The sequence below is a fragment of the Canis lupus genome, chromosome 19 (assembly GCF_011100685.1).
Source record: "Canis lupus familiaris isolate Mischka breed German Shepherd chromosome 19, alternate assembly UU_Cfam_GSD_1.0, whole genome shotgun sequence".
NCBI classification, from domain to species: domain Eukaryota; kingdom Metazoa; phylum Chordata; class Mammalia; order Carnivora; family Canidae; genus Canis; species Canis lupus.
Genome location: NC_049240.1, coordinates 1,790,303 through 1,811,888, shown reverse-complemented (window position 1 = coordinate 1,811,888; position 21,586 = coordinate 1,790,303). Strand labels below are relative to the sequence as shown.

The 21,586-nt window shown below is 40.1% G+C and overlaps 1 protein-coding gene and 1 long non-coding RNA gene across 12 annotated transcripts in view; one reads left to right on the top strand and one right to left on the bottom strand.

Annotated features, from left to right (window-relative positions):
* The window catches only part of INPP4B (inositol polyphosphate-4-phosphatase type II B), a 366,072-nt gene that overhangs the window by 98,514 nt on the left and 245,972 nt on the right, over positions 1 to 21,586 (bottom strand). For all 11 annotated transcript variants that reach the window (XM_038564555.1, XM_038564564.1, XM_038564554.1 and 8 more), the window contains 2 exons: positions 17,168 to 17,371; positions 931 to 1,090 (listed from right to left, as the gene is read on the bottom strand). In XM_038564555.1, coding sequence (XP_038420483.1) covers positions 931 to 1,090; positions 17,168 to 17,371 — 364 coding nt within the window. The remainder of the gene's footprint in view (positions 1 to 930; positions 1,091 to 17,167; positions 17,372 to 21,586) is intronic.
* Positions 2,298 to 10,191, top strand: LOC111091085. The gene is made up of 4 exons (XR_005373858.1): positions 2,298 to 2,453; positions 3,837 to 3,908; positions 9,605 to 9,707; positions 10,070 to 10,191. It is a non-coding gene; the product is annotated as an uncharacterized LOC111091085 (long non-coding RNA).

The following is a 21,586-nucleotide window of genomic DNA, read 5'->3' as shown; positions in this document are numbered from 1 at the left end:
TCAGGAAAACAAATTGGGAAAACATAAATTTAATTTTACAAGTGTCCATATTTTCTTCTGACTCATTTTTTTTTTTTTTTTTAAGTAAAAGGAAATCAGATTTCAGAGGAAGAGAGTAGAGTAACACCGTTTAGTGTCTCCAAATGCTTAGGATACCAAAAGAGCCGGGACAACTTTAACAGCAGATCTTAACCATTGTAAAGAAATCAGACGTCTGTCTAGGTTTCTGTTGTCAAAATTAATCAAATTAACAAAAACAAAACTGACAAGAAAGCCATTTATAGGGACACAACCATAGTTAAACTTTTGATTATATTTTCTAGGAAAGCTTATAATAAGCCATACTTTTGAAAGTATCTATGTGTCCGCGTGTCTGCATATGCACACGTAAGCTTGTGTGCATACATGTATCCACGGAAACCTAGACTTACTAATATATATTCTTCTTATATGGAACCAAACCTCCTTACGTGTTTTTACGATAATTTGCAAAAATATTCCCCAGAATAAGGCAAAAGGCATTTTATCATATCGCATTCTTTTCAGGATTATGCGATACTGTGTCCTGACATCTCTAGAAGTTTCTAGGAGTTTCGAGAGAAGATACTTGTTTTGCTTCCTAATAAGAATTTGGAGGAATGTGTCAAAGTAGATTAAACTATGTCAGAGTCTTTAAAAGAAAACACTGTTCTTCTTTCAAGAAGGTTTTTATGTAGCAAAAGAAAAAAAATGAGCACTGCAAGCAGTTCTGAAAACACAACTGAGATGCAATTTGATAAATAGCCTTCTATCATCTAGGCCAGAGCGGTGGAAAAGCATGCTATCAGCACTTTCATCAAAGGCACGATTGACTCCTCTTTTTCTATCTCATTTTATCATGACTTTCTCATTTTGTTTACTCAGTGACTGGGAAAAAAAATGACTCCTTACCCTTTGGATGAGCTGTGATGGGGTCCACTGGAGAAGCGTCCTTTTCTCCGTCTTTGCTGCAGCCACCGCCGCCTTCACTGGCACCATCTCTTGCAATCAGTTTATCCACCATGTCGATAATGCAGTTCAGGCTCTTCCCCACGTTGGCCCACACCCTATCCTGAAAAGAACATGAGTATCACTACACAATTTCATTGCAAACACAAGATAAGGCAAAATCCGACAAATCCATCTCTGGGAAGCAGGCAGAGGACCAATCATAAGGATGCAGGCTCAGTGACTAATTCTAATACTTCCATTACTTTGGCCAGACTATGACTATACAAGAAGAAATCTGTTTTCTCTTAAGAAAGCAAAATTTAAATGCTATAATTTTTTCTTTAGTTCATCATTTTTTCTAAGTCATAAAGAAATGATTAACTACTGTACAATATTAATCCATAATTGAGCACAACTTATGATATCTTAAATGGGACCTATCTATTTTCCTTATCAACACCCAGTAAGAAAGCAAAGACACACCAATATTTTTAAAGAATAGCTATAATTTGCATTCAAAATTCTTGTTTTTCCTTTTTATTGTGATAATGTACATAACATTATCACTTAACCATTTTTAGGCTTATAGTTCAAGGGTATTAAGTACATTATTATACAACCACCACCATCATCCATCTAGAATTTTTCATCTTCCCAAACTGAAACTTTTACCCTTTAAAAATGAACTACTCATTTTCCTCTCCCCGCCATGGGGCAACCATCATGGTGCTTTCTATCTCTATGAATTTCACTGCTCTAGGTAACAGAAGTTCTTAAAGTGTGGTCTTAACATCACCCCTAACAGAATGACCCAGAGAATTAAAATGCAGATCGTTGGCTCCTACTAAGTCAAATAGAACCACTAGGAAGAAGGCACTGTACGCTGAGACTTTGACAAGCTCTTCAGGTGCTTCTGACCACTCCAAATCTGAGAACTTGTTATTTCCTATGAAAACCTTTAAATACAGTTTCATTATGGTAGCCTCTCATCCCTAGCTTCCCTTTTTGTCCTCTCTCCACATCATTTAGATGGAGTCACAGACTCCCCATCTGTGACTGTGGTTAATTTTTTATGTTGACTTGATTGGATCACAAGATGTCCAGACACTTGGCTAAACATTACTTATAGGGGTGTCTGTAGGGGTGTTTCTGGATGAAATTGACATTTGAATTGGTGGACTCATAAAACAGTTTGTCTTCCCCAGTGTGGGTGGGCATCATTCAATCCATCGATGGCCTGATAGAAAAAAAAAATGTAGAGAAAGTCAAAATGTGATCCGTCTTGCCTGACTGACTGAATCAGGACATTGATCTTCTGCCCTCAGTGCTCCTGGTTCTTAGACTTTCAGATCTGGGCTGGAATATCCACCACTGGTTCCTCTGGTTCTAAGGCCCATAGACTCAGCCTGAATTACACCACCAGCTTTCGTGGGTCTTCGGCTTGCAGATGGCAGATCATGGGACTTCTCAGCCTCCAAAATTATGTGAGACAATTCCTTGTAATAAATACTATATGTCTTCTTGGTTCTGTTTCTCTGAAGGACCCTAATACACCTATTAGGTGTATCTTATGTATCACATAAGAACCAAATGGATTTATGATGCTTTTCTTGCATCTTTCTCTGCAACAGATAGTTCTGAAATAGCTCTTAATGTAAAGGTAATAGTCAAGTACAGTAATTCCTTAGTAGTTTATATATTTTTATCAAATGTGTATTTTTTAACCCAAGTTAATTTTACTAAGTTTATAAACATAGAAACTCATTTTGGGTAAGATAAATCTAGGAAGAAAGAACAAGAATTGAGCTTAGATTATTTGATGGTTGTCTTATAAAGACTAAGTTAATTGAATAATGTAACAGATATGGGAGTTTACAGATAATGCACACTACAGCTGAAGAGGAAAAGTATAACATTCAAGGTTTAAAAAGTTAAGTTAAAAATCCACCTACACGATGGTGGATGGTAAAACCACCTCATTTCTGAGGAACCACAGTTGGTTCCTCTACAGTTTGGAATGCCCTGCCTACCTCACCATGCTGCAGTGGGAGCCAAATAACATCATCTCTATGAACGTGCTTGGAAAATTACTACAATTTGGCAAAACCACATCCTCTTCTTGCTGGCTGTCCTAAATGAATCAAACTTGCTTTTCATCACCTTGTAATTCTGGGTGTGACATATGTTATTAATCACAAAAATTTTTCCCTTAAAGGCAGACTTATTCTACCAAAAATTAAAAGCACTTCCCCTCTAAGGGAAACTAAGACACCAATCACATCCATAAATTGCTTTATGCCCTGCCTGCTGTCAAGGAAAATAAGGTAGGGGCACCTCTGAGCTATGGTGCAGGAGACCTAGGGAAGCTCGCTTCTTCTGGGACAAAGTGTGGAGAAAGGTAAGCAAACTGAGGTCCCGACATCACTCCTTGGGATTTGGTAAGGAGCTTACATTTCAGACCACGATAACCAACTGATGGCCCCCATCCTGAACATCCCTTAATTGCCACCAACCACTGCATCTTTAAAGCTATTAAATGGAAAAATGAAGCAGCTCTCCAGCTAACACTGGGCATAAACTCTGTTACTGAGGGAAAAAAAGGGAGGTATTAGTCTTAATTTTCCAGATTAGCTTTGTACATGAGATAAATTTTCAATTCTCTTTCTGTTGTCCATATTGAGAGGAACCTTCTATTTTGATCAAAAATCAAGTTGTATTGCATGCTGCCTTTCTTATATAAAGTAATATATGGGGTTAACCAACTTCTCTTAATTACATCTCCAAAGACCAGAATATAAGAATATAAAAAAGGATAATTTTACATTCTTCCCCTATATATTGTTCTTCCTTTATACTTTGCGTTATAGGATTATACTCACAGAAAAAGTAATCTTTGCAGACAGAGAAGAGACCTTTATTGGCATGTGGTGCAGAGTGAGGTATGTTCATTGGATGAGACCAACAACCATATGGTAAGAGGTTGGGTGGTAAATAGTAGAAAAATACTTAAGTCATTAAACACTTAGAGGACACACAATCTGGGAGGATGCTCGTTGGAGGTGAGAAATTGAGCAGTGTCTTATGCAAGATGAATACATGATTCATATATAATCAGATTTTTTATTGAAGACACACTCAGCAGGAGACCCCGAGCAGACTCAAGCTGGTCTTTCTCTCTTAGAAAGAAGATCCTGCCTAGTTGGAGGGGAGAGAATGCTATTTGGTTAGTTACTGCTTCTTCTTCCTTTATGGCATACACAAAGTAGATTAAAGTTATCGATTTAGACCATTGTCTCTAATGCTAGTTTATGAGTTGAGGGCTGTGTCGTCACTACATTGCACAGGGCCTGGAAAGGCAGAGAGAGAGAGAGATGGAGAAAAGGAGAGAGGAGAATGGAGATGACTCCAACCCAGAGGCAGGTTGAGAGCTGCTATTTACATTCACCTGGCATATGAAATTAGTTAATTTACCTTCAAAACCACCACATAAGATTGACATTATGGACTCAGTCTTTAGAGATGAGAAGACTTCAGGTAAGAGATGTTGAATAACATTCCACATTAAAATGGGTATAACTAAATTAGAAATTCTATTTGGTTTCAAAGATTTGATTCCTTCCCCTATGATTTCCCATGGAATTGTGGCACACAGTAGGAATTCCGCTTATGTGAGATTCTTAGGACTCTGGGGAAAGCTGGACAGAGGAAGATCAGGAGAAGGAGCCACAGAAAGGTTCAAGAAAAGGCGTGTGTCACCTCACATGAGCAAGAGTAGGTGTCAGTTACCTGAGACTTGAAAATGAATCTAATGGCAAATCACTAGGACAGGACTCTGAAAAGGACGGGCTGGTCACATTGTACCCTTAAGTCTGAAATCAAGAGGGCCATACAATCAAGGATGGAACAATCACTTGGCGAAAAGGTCAATGAGCTTGGGTCAAAGGATGTCCGTGGCTAACATGAATAGAGGACAGTGTCAGCATCAAAACCCAAATTCTAAAAAAAAAAAAAAAAAAAAAAACCCAAATTCTATGTGTCGGGGATGTAAAATAAGGAATGGGTTATAGGGAGAGAAGATAATTCAATTTCTAGGAGAAAATTAATAATTATTCTTTGCAAAATCATTATTTTGAAATTAGGATGCCAAAAATGGGTAGGCGATATTCTTGTAGGGAAATCCTGAATATCTGATTTCTCTTGTAAACTGTTTTCTATAATATCTATGTGAAAGCATTCACACAAAGGGAAATTATCAGCAAAAATGCATTCTAGTTCTAATGATTTTCACTCATGAGGACAGTCCATGTAGGAGTTTCTTTTTGCTTAGATTGTTGGAATGACTGGGGCCTACTCCATTGTCTTCCCTACTGAAATCACACAGTTCATCTCAGATGGCTCTCATGAAGAGAGAAGTCTGGTTAGCTGGGCGAAGACAATGGAAGCCTAAGAATGTGGCGTAGTACGTGGAGCTTCCAGCCTTCCCCTTCTTCGATCAGGGATATTACTCTAGACCCTGCTTAGCTCCTCACCTGCTTGCAAGTTTTCAAATCACAGCAAATCAAACCAAAACCGAAATCAAAGCAACACAACAGAGCATCAGAGAAACAGATTGCTAGGCCTTCCTGCTCCATGCCCCCCCCCTTCGCCCTGAAATAGCAGTCATTATCCTGGTGAGTCTCCTGTTGAAATATGTAATGGAAAATTGGTGGGTTAAAATCTAACTTATTACATAGAGCCCATATGGTGTCCTTGACCTTAATGGAGGCTTTAGATAATCCAACTTCTTGGAGGTGAAGGACTATAAACTATTTCTCGGCAATGAGCGATCAAGGCCAATGGGAATTAGTAGCAATATTTATTCTATCTGAGTCAGGTGTAATTTTGGTCCTTATTTATTTCTGGGTTAAGACCTAAGCTATCATGCACATCAAGCCCAGTGGCAATAGATATACAAATATAATGGATATACCAGTGAGTAGTTGGGGGGACTTTGGACCCGGCAAAGTGAGCCATGAGGGCAGGGGACATGTTGCTTATTCAGCATTGCCACACATCTATGAGATTGGTGCCATCGAGAGAAATCCTGACTCCTTTAGATGAGTTAACTTAATTTTTTTCTTTTTTTATGAGTTCAGCAATGCTTAGCTGATCCCAATTTTTCCGGGGCCAATTTTTGATCAGCAAGAATATGAAGACTTCACTGAGGGCTGAAAAGGGGGGCAAGCTTCCTTGCATCTGTATCTCTATGTATAATTCCCCACTTGTCATTACCAATTTTTGAGGACTTTGATGAGAACGAGCCAGCGAATTAATAAGGTTTACCCTTGAGTTGACTGAGAGCAATTTGTACTTGACAAAGTTCCTCAACACTGCAAACCTTTGCTCGTTCCGTAGCTTCCAGCTCTTCTCCCTGAATCCTCACTCAAGCAGACTGTGGGAAGAGAGGAATTGCACTTGAAATACTCCATGATACAAACTGGCACGTGTTAAATAGCCAGATGTGTGACAGCCATCAGAATTAAGTGAGATTCCCCAACCTTTGCTTCCTATTGATCCTCTTGCTTAACTTCACCTAATTACTCATGTAAAAATCTCTGACCTTTGTTTCCTGATAACCACACTGCCGGCCTCACCCTGGAATCCAGTCCCTAGTCATACACGTGGATTCAGCTAGCCTGCTGCTGTTTCTCTAGCAGACCCCTCCGTATTCCCCTGGTTTGGCTCGTGGCCAGACCCAGACAATAAGCTATCACACGATCAGGCCTACGCGAGTGCACGATCACCTTCATCCATCATCACGCTCACATCATCACTCCTCTGATCAAAGGCAGCTTTGTACTGCAGCAAGAATCCATTCTTCTCTCAGCCCAGAGGCGCCTCTGCAGCGTGTCAACCTACATAATTCTCCTTATTTCTCGTTAGTCTTCAAAATGAAAACTTCCTCAGGTCAGTCGTCTTGCTGTCCTAGAAACAAGCTGTTAATTAGCTCAACATATACTTTCTGGGCATCTGCTACAAGCTTGCTCGGTGCTGAACATCAAAGATATGAAGGAAACCTTGGAGGAACTCATATTTCTATCTTGACACATACTGCTTTTTATGCTTAGAATAATGCCTTCTCCTTCCATCAATCCAATTCTCACCCTTTCAAGTCTCACCATCTCCAAGAATGGTTCATTCTATTTTCTCTGCTTAACATTTTTTCTTTCTAGTAGACAGGGAGCTCTATGAGGGAAATGACTATTATTCTCAGGTCCTAGTACTCATCAGGGAATAGGTAAATAAAAGAATGAATAAATGAGCAAACGAATGAATGAAAGGAGGGGATGATATTTTTCATCTTCTTCAACCTTCATATAACTTCTGAGTATTTTCAGTATGCTTAATTCTCTGAATATTTTTGATGTGTTTAATGTGTATCACACAACCACCTCCATTCTGGGAAAGATTCCATATCTTATAATATCTCTGCTTATTTTATGAGTTCTGGCCGTTCCCTTGAATTAAACGAGATATGGCTTTTGAGGATCTGTATTTTATACTTAATTTGCTTTCTCCCAAGTACCTATAGCATTATTGCACATTACTGATGCTTAATTAACATCTGTTGATTGACTTCACAACCTGTGACTTTCAAGTAAAAAGATACAACTAAAGTAAATATTATCACATGCATCTTCAAATTAAAGTTAGAACCAAGCTCGTACTCTGAATGGCTGCATTCACCCTAATAAATGCCACATTATGGTAGTGCTTTCAATTTGTTGAAAACATTACATAGAGTATTTGTCTATTAACAAAAATAAATCCACTGATTAACTAAAGCTTTCAATTTTAAGTTGGTAATTGGATGTTATCTGCACAACATTAGATAGTTGCACAACTGGCTGAATTATATGACATTATCAGTTAGTGTGTTGCATACAATCAATTTCCAGGATTGATTTTTTTTAACAGAGTTTCCCCTGATATATCAAGTCAATTATACATACATACATACATATATATATATATATATATATATATGCATTTTATTTATCTATCTATGTATGTATGTATGTATGTTTTCAAGAGAGAGCATGCATGAACAGAGAGGGAGAGATAATGGGAAAGGGAGGGAGAGAGTTTGAAGCAGACTCCATACCCAGTGCAGAGCCCAGTGGGGGCTCAATCTCACCACCCTGAGATCATGACCTGAGCCAAAATCAAGAGGTGGATGCTTAACTGACTGAGCCACTCAGGTGCCCCACTTCAGCATTTTTAACTATTTATTAAATTATGGAGATTCAAAAATTCCTGTCTAGAAAATAATGTCTCACTATTCACATTAGAATGTACTAAAGTTTAAGAGCACTTGATTTGAATGTAATAAATTTCTAAAGTATGTGTGTATATTCATTCCAGTTTGCATATTCATTACACCCAGGCAAATGAAAATATCTGACGTTGAATCAGGCATTGTAAGAGTCAATAAAGTATCCAAGGGGTATGATGGTATTCAATATAAAACCACAGGAAAGTCACCATTACATTAATAAAAATAAAATATCTCTGTTAAAAACACTAGTTTGAGTTGGGAGGATGAACTGCTGATTCGGCAAATCCATTTATTCATTTATTCCTGCATTAACTCTGAAAGATACATGGAACTAGTGTGTATAAAGCACTGAATTAGGTGCTATAAAACAGGGAACTGAAGGTGAATATATTAACTTCATGTGGGAAAATCTAGAAATTGTCAGGATTTCATGAATATGCATGCACATAAAGATCTCATTTGGGGTTTCTTTTCTTTAATAGAACATTTGTGCTTTTTAATAGACAGTCATGAACTTTGCTTAATCACCTTTTGTGGACTTTAATATTGGGTAAGTATTCAAAGCACATTTCTCCTGAGTGAAATGGACTGGCGAAGTTCAGGAATGGTTCTCATCCATCAAGAAAACAGATGATAGAACACATTTCGGTTGTGACATAGGGAACCACGAGCCTAATACTCTCTGTCTTTACCTGCCCTTTCTAATGGGAGTGAGCACATGCTTCCAATGTCCCCTCCTCATTATAAGATTTATAAAACCAAACAACCCTATTATATGTGATTAGGGATGAAAAATAGAAAGTTGGGAAAGAGGAAAACAGTCATTTCCAATCATATTTGCTGGGTAACATCTAAAATTACTTCTGTGTAACTAGGACCTTTGTAATCAGCACATGAATAATCAAATAAAATTAAAATTGCCACCACTGGGTTTCTGGAGTCTTCTGAAGGCCTTAGTCTATCATGTTCCATGTTCTTCATCATGTTCTTTGGTCATCTCTGATGTTCTGTATCCATCTAGGATTTTCCTGCTTTCTATGTTTATTGAATATCGGGTGAGTTGATTATGACACTGGGAAATATGCACTAAGGAGTAAGGGATATAGCTCGGTACTTTTGGCTAGAAGAGAAAAACAAAATCTCCAGAAGAATTCATGAATTCTATTAAGGGAAAAGGTGTGTGACATAGTGCAGGGTCACGTTAAGGTTAACTATTCCATGTTTCCAAATAAGAAAGTAAATAAGAATAATCTGAGGACAAATTTCAAAGTCATTAATTTATTCTACAAATAAGTAATGAGTGCCTTCTCTGTTCAGATGGTCTGCTAACTCGGGGGACACAGCAGTGAATATGGTATTGACTTTGCCCTTTAGGAGCTTATAAAGATCATGACCACAAAGAAGAAACGTATATAAACAAGTAAGTATAATTTAGTGTTCATGAGGCTGTATCATCACGAAATGCGAGAATAATGCTTTATTAAACAAAATGGTTTGGAGTCAAATGCATATGTATATAAAATACATCTCTGTCTATAATATAAAATTTAGAAATAAATGGCCATAATTCAGTGGAAATTTCATTCAGTCAGGTAACTAAACTCTAAGATGTTGCTTTAGAAAAGTTAAATCAAAAGTTAGTATCTAGTTGTCTATAAGAATTAATTACCTCTAACGAAGGAATTTCCTTCTTATTAAGATCGGGTCAATGGCTTCACTTAAAATAATTCTAGCCAGTCAGAGAACTGAACAGAATGTCTTTTGAATTATTAATTTGCATAGGTACCTCTGCATTATGCACAGCCTGCACTATTTTCCCTAGAGACAAGGTCTAAGATGTAGACAGAAGATGGCAAGTGAAGTTGAGAATACAGATCACTGCAGACGGCCTGTGGAGGTATCTGGTTGGTAAATGTGTTTTGCTTTCAGTAGTTAGTAATATTTTGCGACTATGTATGCTTACGGTTACTAATTATGGCACTATGAATAGCTCTACCTACTCTTGTGAAGCTTAAGGGATTCATAGTTGTTCCAGACATCATTAGAGAAAGTTGCAGTACAAAATGAACTGTGAGATGTTAGTACAGAACATACTAGGAAGTGGCTTACGTAAATCTCATTGCAAAAATGCAATGTTTGGGAACATGAGTTACAGAGAAACCACAATTTTCTTTTCAGGCTACATATGATTCTATTAACAGGATTTCTGACATAAATATTATTATATATTTGTGCTATTGTTTCTAAAAACCTATAAAATTCTTGACAATTTATTATAGGTTAATATGAATTGTCTACTCTGCTTATGTGAGATAAACACATTTTACCATAAGAAGGCACAGAAAATGTTCCCCTAGTTTAAGCATGGAACTAAAATTTAAAATTTGATTTACATTTACAACACAAAGAAGGGAATTAATTGGGTAATGTGGACGGTGAAATGTTGCCTGCTATAGAAATTTAGTTCAACTAAAAAACAAATTTGCCTAAGTAATAAGAGTAGTTTTCCTACTTCTGCTCTTTGCTGGAATGGAGCAGAATATAAAGGATCAGAAGTTTATCTTTTTTTTTTTTTAACAATTTTTGAATGAGGGTAGACAGATTTAGCCCTGAACCCATCAGTGTAGTAATGTTGAAGTTAAATCACAGTGTTCTAGAGAATAGTATAATTACTGGAAGCCACAAAAACTGGGTCAACTTAATACTTTAGTTGGATGACATGCTTTCATATTTTGGACAAACTAATCTTGGAATCCCAGCTGCTAGAAGCATCTGTTGTAGAGATAAAGAGAAAGAAAAGCAATATGTCATTTTTACCAGCTAGAAGATGAGGAATGTTATATTAGTTTATTTCATCGCACAGATTGTCATAAAATCCCGACATTCCTTTGGGTTTAATTGTTTGCTAACTTGAGGAAAATAAATCTTTAAAGCACTCAGTCATTTAATAAGTAAAATTCAGCAAATAACACTTTTTTTGTCAATGATCATTTTAGTTTCAATCTCTTCCATATTGACTAGATAATTATTATCCAGATTCATGTCATCAATTTTGCCAACAAAACAGGTTGAAAAGAGAACAGCCTCACACTGATTTAGAATTAATATTCTTTCTTCTAACCTCAAAAAGAAAGGCTTCTCCATGTATCAACAGAGTAGAATTCAAGAGTAATTTAAAGGCATATATTTACTTTCCAATATTTATTATAAGAAGCTAAAGGCTTAAGCTAAGTAATTGTCAAAACTACAGTCATTATAAGACATTAAATAAAACAATTTTTTAAATGGAGCTACTGTAATCTTAAGTGCAAATCTAAACCAACCTAAATAATTCATATATCACAGAAACCTAACTAAATTAACTTAAAACACTGAATTATTTCAGGAAGTTGATTAGACTTGTAGTAAGTGCTGAAACTTTTCTAACACCTAATTAACTAAGAAAAGTGGTACTCAAAGTTATGTTTCCAATTCATTTAATAGCACAGTCTCTAAAGGCATTTTCAATTAGCTACATTTTCTTTGGATTTACTCAACTTTTCAAAGTAAAATAAAGCTTTGAAAATAATGTTAAATGGTTATGACTTTGGTAGATTTTTTTTTAAATAAGGGATTTCTATTTTTTAACCAAGTTATCTTTTCTATTTTTTAACCAAGTTATCTTTTTAATAGGAAGGAGTTGCTATGGAAAATCAATTAGAATGTTACATGAAAATCAAAGTTGGTTACATTTGTACATTTGTACATAGCGTACATAGAGTCAGATTATATTGGGAAGAGAGAGTTAGAAGCAATTTTTCTGAGTGGGAAAGATTTTCCTTCTAAATGTGGTAAATTTAGAAAAACTATTCATATACTTTCTAGCAACAGTGCATTCTGGAAGAAATTCAGAAATTATATGAAAGAAGAAAAAGAGGGAGATGAAGACCTTTATTATTATCCTACCCTTTTGCCTGTGAAAGAAACCAAAATAGCTGAGAAACGGTGAAGACCCTTCTGCATCAACTGGAAGAAAAAAATCGGTAAGTCTTTTTCCTTCCAAACTTGTTCTATGAGGCCAGTATCACCTTAATTCCAAAACCAAAGACCCCACCAAAAAGGAGGATTATAGACCAATATCCCTGAGGAACACAGATGCAAAAATTCTCACCAAGATACTAGCCAATAGGATCCAACAGTACATTAAGAAGACTATTCACGATGACCAAGGGGGATTTATCCCCGGGATGCACGGCTGGTTCAACACTCATAAAGCAATCAACCTGATGGATCAGATCAGCAAGAAAACAAAACAAAACAAGAACCATAGGATCCTCTCAATAGATGCAGAGAAAGCATTTGACAAAATACAGCATCCATTCCTGATCAAAACTCTTCAGAGTGTAGGGATAGACGGAACATTCCTCAACATCTTAAAAGCCATCTACGAAAAGCCCACAGCAAATATCATTCTCAATGGGGAAGCACTGGGAGCCTTTCCCCTAAGATCAGGAACATGACAGGGATGTCCACTCTCACCACTGCTATTCAACATAGTCCTAGAAGTCCTCGCCTTAGCAATCAGGCAAGAAAAAGAAATAAAAGGCTTTCCTATTGTTAAGACTAAGAAAGTATTCTCAAAATAGTGGGAAACCAACGACCATGTGGACTCCTACCACGGTCTTCACTGGTCCTTTCCAGGGACTGGAATTCTTCCTAATTTTTCCAAATGTTGCCAGTAAGCGCCTCTCTTCACTTTCTTTGGTGCCTATTTGAAACTTCTACTCCTCTCCTCAGCCTGTCCTCCTCTTCTTCCCCTTCTCTTTGTACAAGATTCTGCTTTAAAGATAAAATAAGGCACCCAAAGTTAAAATCCTAACTATATAAAGAACTCATATATATATAAAGAACTCATCAAGTTCAATGGGAAAAAAAAAATCTAAAAAGTGGCCAGACCAGAGAAACTGAATGGCCATCTTTCCAAAGACGTCATCAATGTAGCCGACACGCCCCCCCGCAAGGTGCTCATCACCAGGGAACGCAAATTCAAAGTACAACGAGCTATCCCCTCATACCTGTTAGAGTGGTTATCATCAAAAAGACCAGAGATGACAAATGCTGGCGTAGATGCGGAAAGAGGGAACCCTGTGCCCTGCGGAGGGGACATCAACTGGTGCAGATGCTGAAAACCAGTGTGGAGGTTCCTGAAATACTGAAAACTGAAGAGCCGCGTGCCCCAGCGATCCCGCTTCTGCGAACACATAAGCCCGAAGGAGATGAAATCACAATCTCAAGGGGGTCTCGGCAGCCCCACATCACTGCGGCTCTGTTCACAGTGACCCAGACACGGACGCGACCCGGGTGTCCGCTGACAGGTGATCGGACACGGTTGCGGAATGTCCCTGAGCCACGACAGGAGGGAGGAAGTCCTGCCACCTGCCACCAGGAGGATGGGCCCCAGGGCACTCAGCTCAGTGACCTGATTCAGGTGGAGAAGCACCAGTCCTGTCTGATCTCACTTACGTGTGGCATCTAAACACGAACAAGCAGAAGCCAAGTTCATCGCAGCCCAACACACTGATACTGCCAGAGGTGACAGTGGGGGTGGGGAAAGGGGTGAAGGGGTCAGAAGGTGCGGCCTTGCAGTTATGGGGTAGTAAGTGGGGGGGGGTCATACAGGTGGTGACTAAGCACCCCATACTGAGGGTTGCTAAGGCAGGGGGTGGTCACCACTCTCCTAACAAAGGGATCCAACTGCGTGATGCAGGGTGATCCAATCAGTCGTGGCGTGATTTCTCAAGCCCTTATGACGTGGGCACACCTCAGCCTGGCACAGCCTCACAGGTCAACTGAGTCTCCACACAACTGCGAGGGCGCCAGGGGCTCAGCGGGTTGAGCGTCCGCCTTCAGCTCAGTCGTGATCCTGGGATGCTGGGGCTGAGCCCCACGTGCACCCAGTTCCCAGTTCCCCCCCACCCGCTGCTGCCCCTCCCTGTGCACCTGCGCTCATTCTATCAAATAAATATATGAAGTCTTTTCTTACAAAAAATTCAACTGGGAAAATATCTTAGACAAACAAGAAAGAGGCCATCCAGCCTCGCCTTGCCTCCTTGAGTGAGGCAACCTCACCGGGGTGCCTGCAGCCTGTGCCCAGGCCCGGCCTCCAGCAGGTACCCCGGGGAGGCCTGGCCCTGCCACCCACAGCCGCATCCCATCCAGCGGCCTCTGGAGAACAGACATGCTCACTTTTCACCAGCTCTAAGGCAGAACAAAGAAACAACTAAGGATGATCACACACACACACACTCACACACACACACACATGCTCACTCTCCCAACCGGTCAGCTAGCGAGGCCCCCATCCTGTTCCTTGAGTCGTTAAGTCTCTATTCGCTTTTAAATCGCCTGAATATTGCTTCTGGATCCCCTCCTTCCAGCTTCCCCGCCCCCCCCACCGTGCAACCCGAAGCTGCTCCTGGTTCTCACCGCCTTGAGGTCCCTGGGTCTACCCCCCACCACAGCGCAGCCCCCACCCCTACCCACTCTCCCCCCTGGCACATCTGTACGCACAGCCTCGGCGGGGCTCACACAGCACAGCCCACCGCCTGCCCCCGGCTCTCTCACACCGATGTCACAGCCTTCTGTGACTATCTGGTTGCATCCACCAGGAGACAGGGATCCCGCATTCCAGAACCCAAGGATCTAGGGTCACTGACCTTTCCACCTGGAGCACCTCCAATATAGGTCTCAAAAATTATCGAAAGAAAAGGAAACCAGGAGGGAGGGCAGTGGAGGGACACCTGTGAGCAGCAGGGAGGCAGACGAGGGGAGGCCTCACACGACACAGTGAGGTGAAAATGATCGCGAGAGACGATATCTAAAGTCCTGACTTAACATAAAAATGGAAATTATTTGTCAAAAGGTCAACATTATATGTTTAATTAAGTGAAATACGAGTTCTTTTCTCTATCTATTCAAAGTCTTTAGGATTCACAATACACACTGTATGCTAGATCCACTTTCCCCATTTACTTCAAAGAATCATATTAATCCCCATAATCAGACTATCTGATCTACGCGCCCTAAAGAAGCCAACATGCAGCAGCACCACTAACGTGATGCCGCGCGCCCGCTGGGCCCTTCCAGGCAATGGGGCGATGGGGTGATGTCGCACAGGAAGTCATTTATCTCATGACCACCCCAAGAGCTACACGAAACGGAGGCTGCTATTTTCACTTTACGGTTGAGAAAATTGAGCTTCAGAGAGGTTAAGAGGTATGTATGCCTTGGAGCTGTGAATAAATTGAAGAAGGTGAAGGTAAAAAGGGGAAATATTAAATCTGCGCTTTTGAAAATGCTTCTGTGGGAGAAACGCAATCTTAATCAGCATCAACAAATACTTATTCAGCATTGACCCCTTGGAACCCGCCTCTGTCTTCGCTGTGATGGAAATTTTATCAAAAGAAAAGATGAGGCATCACTTCACAGCCCTTCAGACAGTAATTTTGTTGAGAGAGTCGGGCCTTTCAAATAATTTACTCCCCGAATGCTCTTAGATTCTAGAGGGGCAAGCAAAGTAGTCACCAACTGTTTACCACCTATATGACCAGGATGCTACTTTCTTGGTTAAACTCACGATGTGGTAAAGAGCTTCCTCCTCTGGGTGTGTGATGTGCATGGACTTTGAATGGTTCCTGGATAATTAATAGGTGCTTATTCAGGAATAACACCGCTCCCCTGTCCCCAGAACCCTCGTGTTTCTCTGATTCCGTCCAACTAGAGTTCTTATTGTCATGTTGGCTTCCTTTTTTTTTTTTTTTTCCTTTTCGCCTTTACTAGCTATTTTTTCAGATGCTTTTATGGCCATCTTTTTGCCCATTTTAGAGCACCTGGAGCCACAGGTGCTCTTTTCTTTTAAATCACAGAATCATGAACAGGAAGGATTTAGGAGATTTTTCCATCCACCGCCATTTAAGTGCTAATACCTTTCGAAGTACATCCAGAACTGAAACACTGGATCGCATCAAGAAAATATTTGCAATGAGTAGTGGGTTATGAGTGATTTTTGACTCTTTTTCTAGAAAAAATACAATTTTTTTTGTATTTAAATTTTAATTATTTTTTTCCCAATGCCATGAGTCTTTCAAGAAGAAATCCTATTTGCAAATTCTTTACATATTGTGAAGACTAATTAAAAGCAGAATGCCAACTTTACAAATATCATAAGGAGAAAAATTCCAGTATCTCTACTAAAAACTCAGTAACAAATCATCCCCCAATCCAGGTATGCTAAAGTCTATTTCAGTCTTTTTCTTTTTTTTTTTTTTTTGGTATTTCTTTTTTTTCAATTTTTTAAATTATCTTTTTATTGGAGTTCAATTTTCCAACATATAGCATAACACCCAGTGCTCATCCCGTCAAGTGCCCCCCTCAGTGCCCATCACCATCACCCCTACCCCCCTTTCCACCACCCCTAGTTCGTTTCTCATAGTCAGGAGTCTCTCACGTTCTGTCTCTCTCTCTGATATTTCCCACTCATTTTCTCAGAAATGAGTGGGAAAAATACAATTTTAATGGTTTATATTACCTTTGCAGTAAATGCAGAAAAGTATTCAAAAGTCCTATAACTGCAGCATCGTTGTGTGTGACCACAGACACACACACACACATTTTCATGCTAAATAAATGTGATCAGGAGTAAAGCTTGCGTTTAGAATTTGCCCCCAAGGAACACATTGATCCACAATCTTTTTTTTGTTTTGTTTGGTTTTTTTGTTTGTTTTTTTGATCCACAATCTTATTTGTGGATGAAACTTCCCACCTTGTTTTGATGAAGAGCAGACATTTCTCATCTTTCTCGCTCTACTTTGCAGGGAGGCAAGTGATGTGCAGGAGACTTACCCACTCCTCTTCATCGTAGTCTGAGTGATGGGGTATGGAGTCCTGCCTTCCCACCAGCGGGGGTGCGTCCTGGGGACAGCTGTCGTCTGCGCTGCTCTTAGGAGACGGTGGCTTCTTCGGGACACCTCCTGGCCTGGCAGTGTAGAGGGCTAAAAGAGCGCTCCTGACCAGCTGATCTTTGAAGGCATGCACGAAAAGCTCTGTCTGCAGAGAAATCAGCAACGATTAGAAACTCCACGGTAGGCACCTCAGCGGGGAGCCAGGGAAAGGTCAGCTGCACACCTGTTGGCACCTCCGTGGTGTGCCCGGTGGCAAAAGTACAGGCAACAGAGAGAAAATGATTCATACCGATCAATGAAAATAGTTGAGCTCTGGGATGCTGCCAAGGCCCTGAGTCCTCCCGTGCTAGAAGCCAATGCGGAGGTTCTGTGGACGCTGTAACACCAGCTGGCTCCTCAGCCCCCTTGCCCTTAGCTCCAAATCCTGTCTTTGAAGATGGATTTCACCAGAGAGAACCATTTGAACACCATCTACCTGCTGTGGTTTTCAAGTAATTCCAGATGCACCTTAAAAGAAACTGTGGCGAGACTACACACAATCTGTATTTTCAACAGAGCGAAAGGCTACAGAAAGGAAGATTATGCCTTTAAAAACAGAGGCAGGAAACGTTCTTCTTAGCACCTCGAGTAGATTGCCACAGTAGAGAGGGCATAGGCAGCCTTCCCATGAGGGTATTTGGCTTTCATTCCTTAGTATCCCCTTCTCCACTGTCTCCTCCAGCAAGTGGCTTCAGTAATGCTCAGTGCTAATGTGGCTGCTGCGAAACCCGCGGTGGCGGATTTCACAAGCTGGTGGTGGATACCGAGTGGGTGCTATAGAAGCGACGGCTGCCCACAGGACAGGCCCTCACAGCAGTACCTGGAGTTTCCTGATACAACGTCCCATGGCTTCACCCTGCACTCTACCGGAGGACGCGGTCATCATACCACCTCAGCGTGCACGTGGTCCAACACGCCAGTCAACCCAAGAGCGGACACGTACCTCAAGCACGGACTCGTTGGTAGCACAGTCACACTTGTAATCTGTTAGGAAGGAGGCCTTGACCTCTCAGCGTTATGTTGAAGGACAGTTGATACCACCCCATGTCATGAGACACTCGGATGTAATGCTGACGTCATCGCTGCCGTGACTCAGGGTTGTCCTTCATTGGTACACTGGCAATATGCACTCAGCAGCGCCAAGTCTAACTGACGGCCACTAAATCATCCCTTAAAAACCCCTGTTGTGAGTGTCAACAATGAAAGAAAACCAACTAAACCTCATGCAAAACGACTGCCTAATAAGATGGTATCATATCTACATAGTTAGGTCTTTGCCATGGATCATGAAGCTCAAGAACTGGAAGAGACCCTACAGTCAGACCTCTTCATGAACCAGATAAGGGAACTAGGACGCCTGAGTGGTGCCCTGTCGGAGAACAGGCTGGTACCGGCAACGCAAATGGAACAGAGCCGAGTTTGCTAACACGCTCCGTTACTCCACTCCACCTACCGACCCCCATCAGCTGCTTGCTTCTGCTCTTCTTCCCCTTCCTCCTCAGCCTCCAGCTCCCCGGGTGCTTGGGGCATCTATCCGCTCTTGTCATTCATCACGTCTATAACCACCGACGCAACTATCTCCCCTGGTAAACGTGGCGGGATGTTTTTAACTACTCTTTTCATCTACTGGTCACACTGAAGGCACTTTGAAGGTTAAGTAGACAAGAGATATTTAAGAAAAAAAAAAGAATAAACAAGAATAAAGGGTTGGAAAATATTTCGCTAATAAATTAGGAAAACAAAATAAAGAGGCAGCTTACACTGGAAAGGCACAAAAGAGAAGTGTTAATTGATGTTCACGATGAAGTGTTAAAACGAGAATGAAAGTTACAAAAAAAAAAACACTGATGATAAACTCAGCCAGACAGTACTCAGACAAGGCAGTAGAGTCATAGCAAAATGGGGAAACATGTTATTTACATAATTTTCTTATAGCGTGCTTAGATCGATCAATGTGAATTTAAATATTTTAAAAATGCAAATTTGCTTCCATTCAGCTTAACTAAACTATTTCTTTATTGATAGTTTCCATAAATTCTTTTGATTTATTTTTAGAGCAAAACAGCTTGCCTTCTTTGAATTCTTGCTACTACAGCTCCAGTCTCCCTAACAGTCACCTAATTACTATGTAGCTGAATATCTATTCACACCCAATGATATCCACAGCTCTTGTAATTGCCATCATTTTCTTCCCATCACATGCATGCACAAAGATTCCACTTCATTTATTCAAATCTCATTTGGGTTGATTTATCACCAAAGACATGAAAGATAATACACCGGATTCTTACCATTTTACAACCCAAAATTTTCCTGGGGGTAGCTGAATGAACACACAAAATAATGCAGCAACATTTTGTGTCCATACTGAAAAATTGTCCTGACTCTTTGGAAACTCTCTACATCGTCAAGATCCCTTGCGCAGAATTGCACTTTGCTAGAAAATCGCTACGTATTCCACTGCTATAACCATAAGGCCTAGGAATTTTCTTGACCAGCACTACTACGGAGTAAATGTAGGCCAATGGAAACCCTGATGTCTTACAGACAAAATAAATCAGCTTGAAGAGGCCGACGTAAACACTTAATGCCAACGCATCTGCATGCAGCTGTTCTTGCAACAGAGCTGATACTAGGGAAGCGAAAAGTCATGGGAAGGACGCGACCATGTCTGAGTTGCCCACTGACTCAAAGTACCGAAAACCCTTTTCCTTTTCTGACTCAGCTCACATTGCATTATGTGAAAGAAAAAAAGTTGTGTAAATGTTATCATAACGGTAGGCAGAACAATTTATTTAAAGTCGTTTAATAATATAGCAAAAAAAAAAACCCAAAACATAAGCTCTGAACCTCCAGTAGATCATTTCATTTGTTATTTATTTATTTACTTATTTATTTATTTAATTTTTGTTTGTTTGATATTTAAAAAGAGAGAGAAATGTTATCTTGAAAATGAAATGTTTTCCTGCCTTACTGTCATTTTTCCAGCTCATATTCTCATGCAAGTGTTCTTCAAAGTAACACACAGAATAATCCACAGGTATAAAACCAGTAAAATTACTTCTTCTGGGGATGAATTTCCTGGGTTCCTAAATATTAACGGCAGAGGAATAGTCAGGAATGTGTTTACTTAAAATGGCCCTTTTCAACTAGAGATCTCAACAAATTAAGCAAAGTATTCTATTTAGACTCTCCTTTTCTCACTGAAAAGGTTCAAAGCAAGGCCTAACCCCACCTAAAATACAGAAGTAGCCAATGACATAAACGGTGATTATTATTATTGTACTCATGAAAATGACAAAAAAGAATCCTATTTATTTTTTTCCAGACCCTACCACTCTCTATTGCTTTGCACACAATTAGCTTCATTTATTTTCCTTTTTCTTTTTTTTTTAAGATTTTTAACTTATTTATTCATGACAGACACACACAGAGAGAGAGAGAGAGAGAGAGAGAGAGAGGCAAAGACACAGGAGGAGGGAGAAGCAGGCTCCATGCAGGGAGCCCGACGCGGGACTCGATCCCGGGTCTCCAGGATCACACCCTGGGCTGAAGGCAGCACTAAACCGCTGTGCCACCGGGGCTGCCCAGCTTCATTTATTTTCATCCGCTACATGGTCCCTATCTGATACCATTTGATTTCTTTTTTATTATTGAGGAATAATTGACATACAGTGTTATATTAGTTTCATGTGTACAGTACAAAGATTCGACATTAGCATATATTGCAAAATTATCACAAGTTTGGCTATTTTTATTTTTTAGAGATTTATTTATTTATTTGAAGGGTGGAGGGGCAGAGGGAGGAATCTTCCAAGTGGACTCCCCAGAGCATGGAGCCCTCTGCAGCTTGACCCCAACACCCGTGAGGTCATGACCTGAGGTGAAACCAAGAGTCAGTTGCTCAACGGACTGAGTCACTCAGGCATCCCTGGTTATTTAAAAAAATTTGATATGCTTTATGATTTCGAAGGGCAACAGTGCTATACTCTGGAATTAGTCCACTAATATACGTTCAACATTGCTCAGAGAAAAGAACATCGAACCTTCAGGAGAGGCACTTGACATCTGGGCAGGCCATATGAATTATTCGCTTGACCTCGGCTGAATCACATAATCGCTTTTCCCTGGTTTGCACAAAATTACAATGCCTACTTGTGAGACCTCCATGCTAGTTCTCTGAAAACTGTGACGTGCATGCACTCTTTAATTTATGCTCCATGCTCCTCTTTCTTAAATGTCCTTTTCAGTTTCCTGTGTTGACTCCTCATTCCTGGCTCATTCAAAATCTGGTAAGTGGATCCTAAGGGACCTGAAGCCA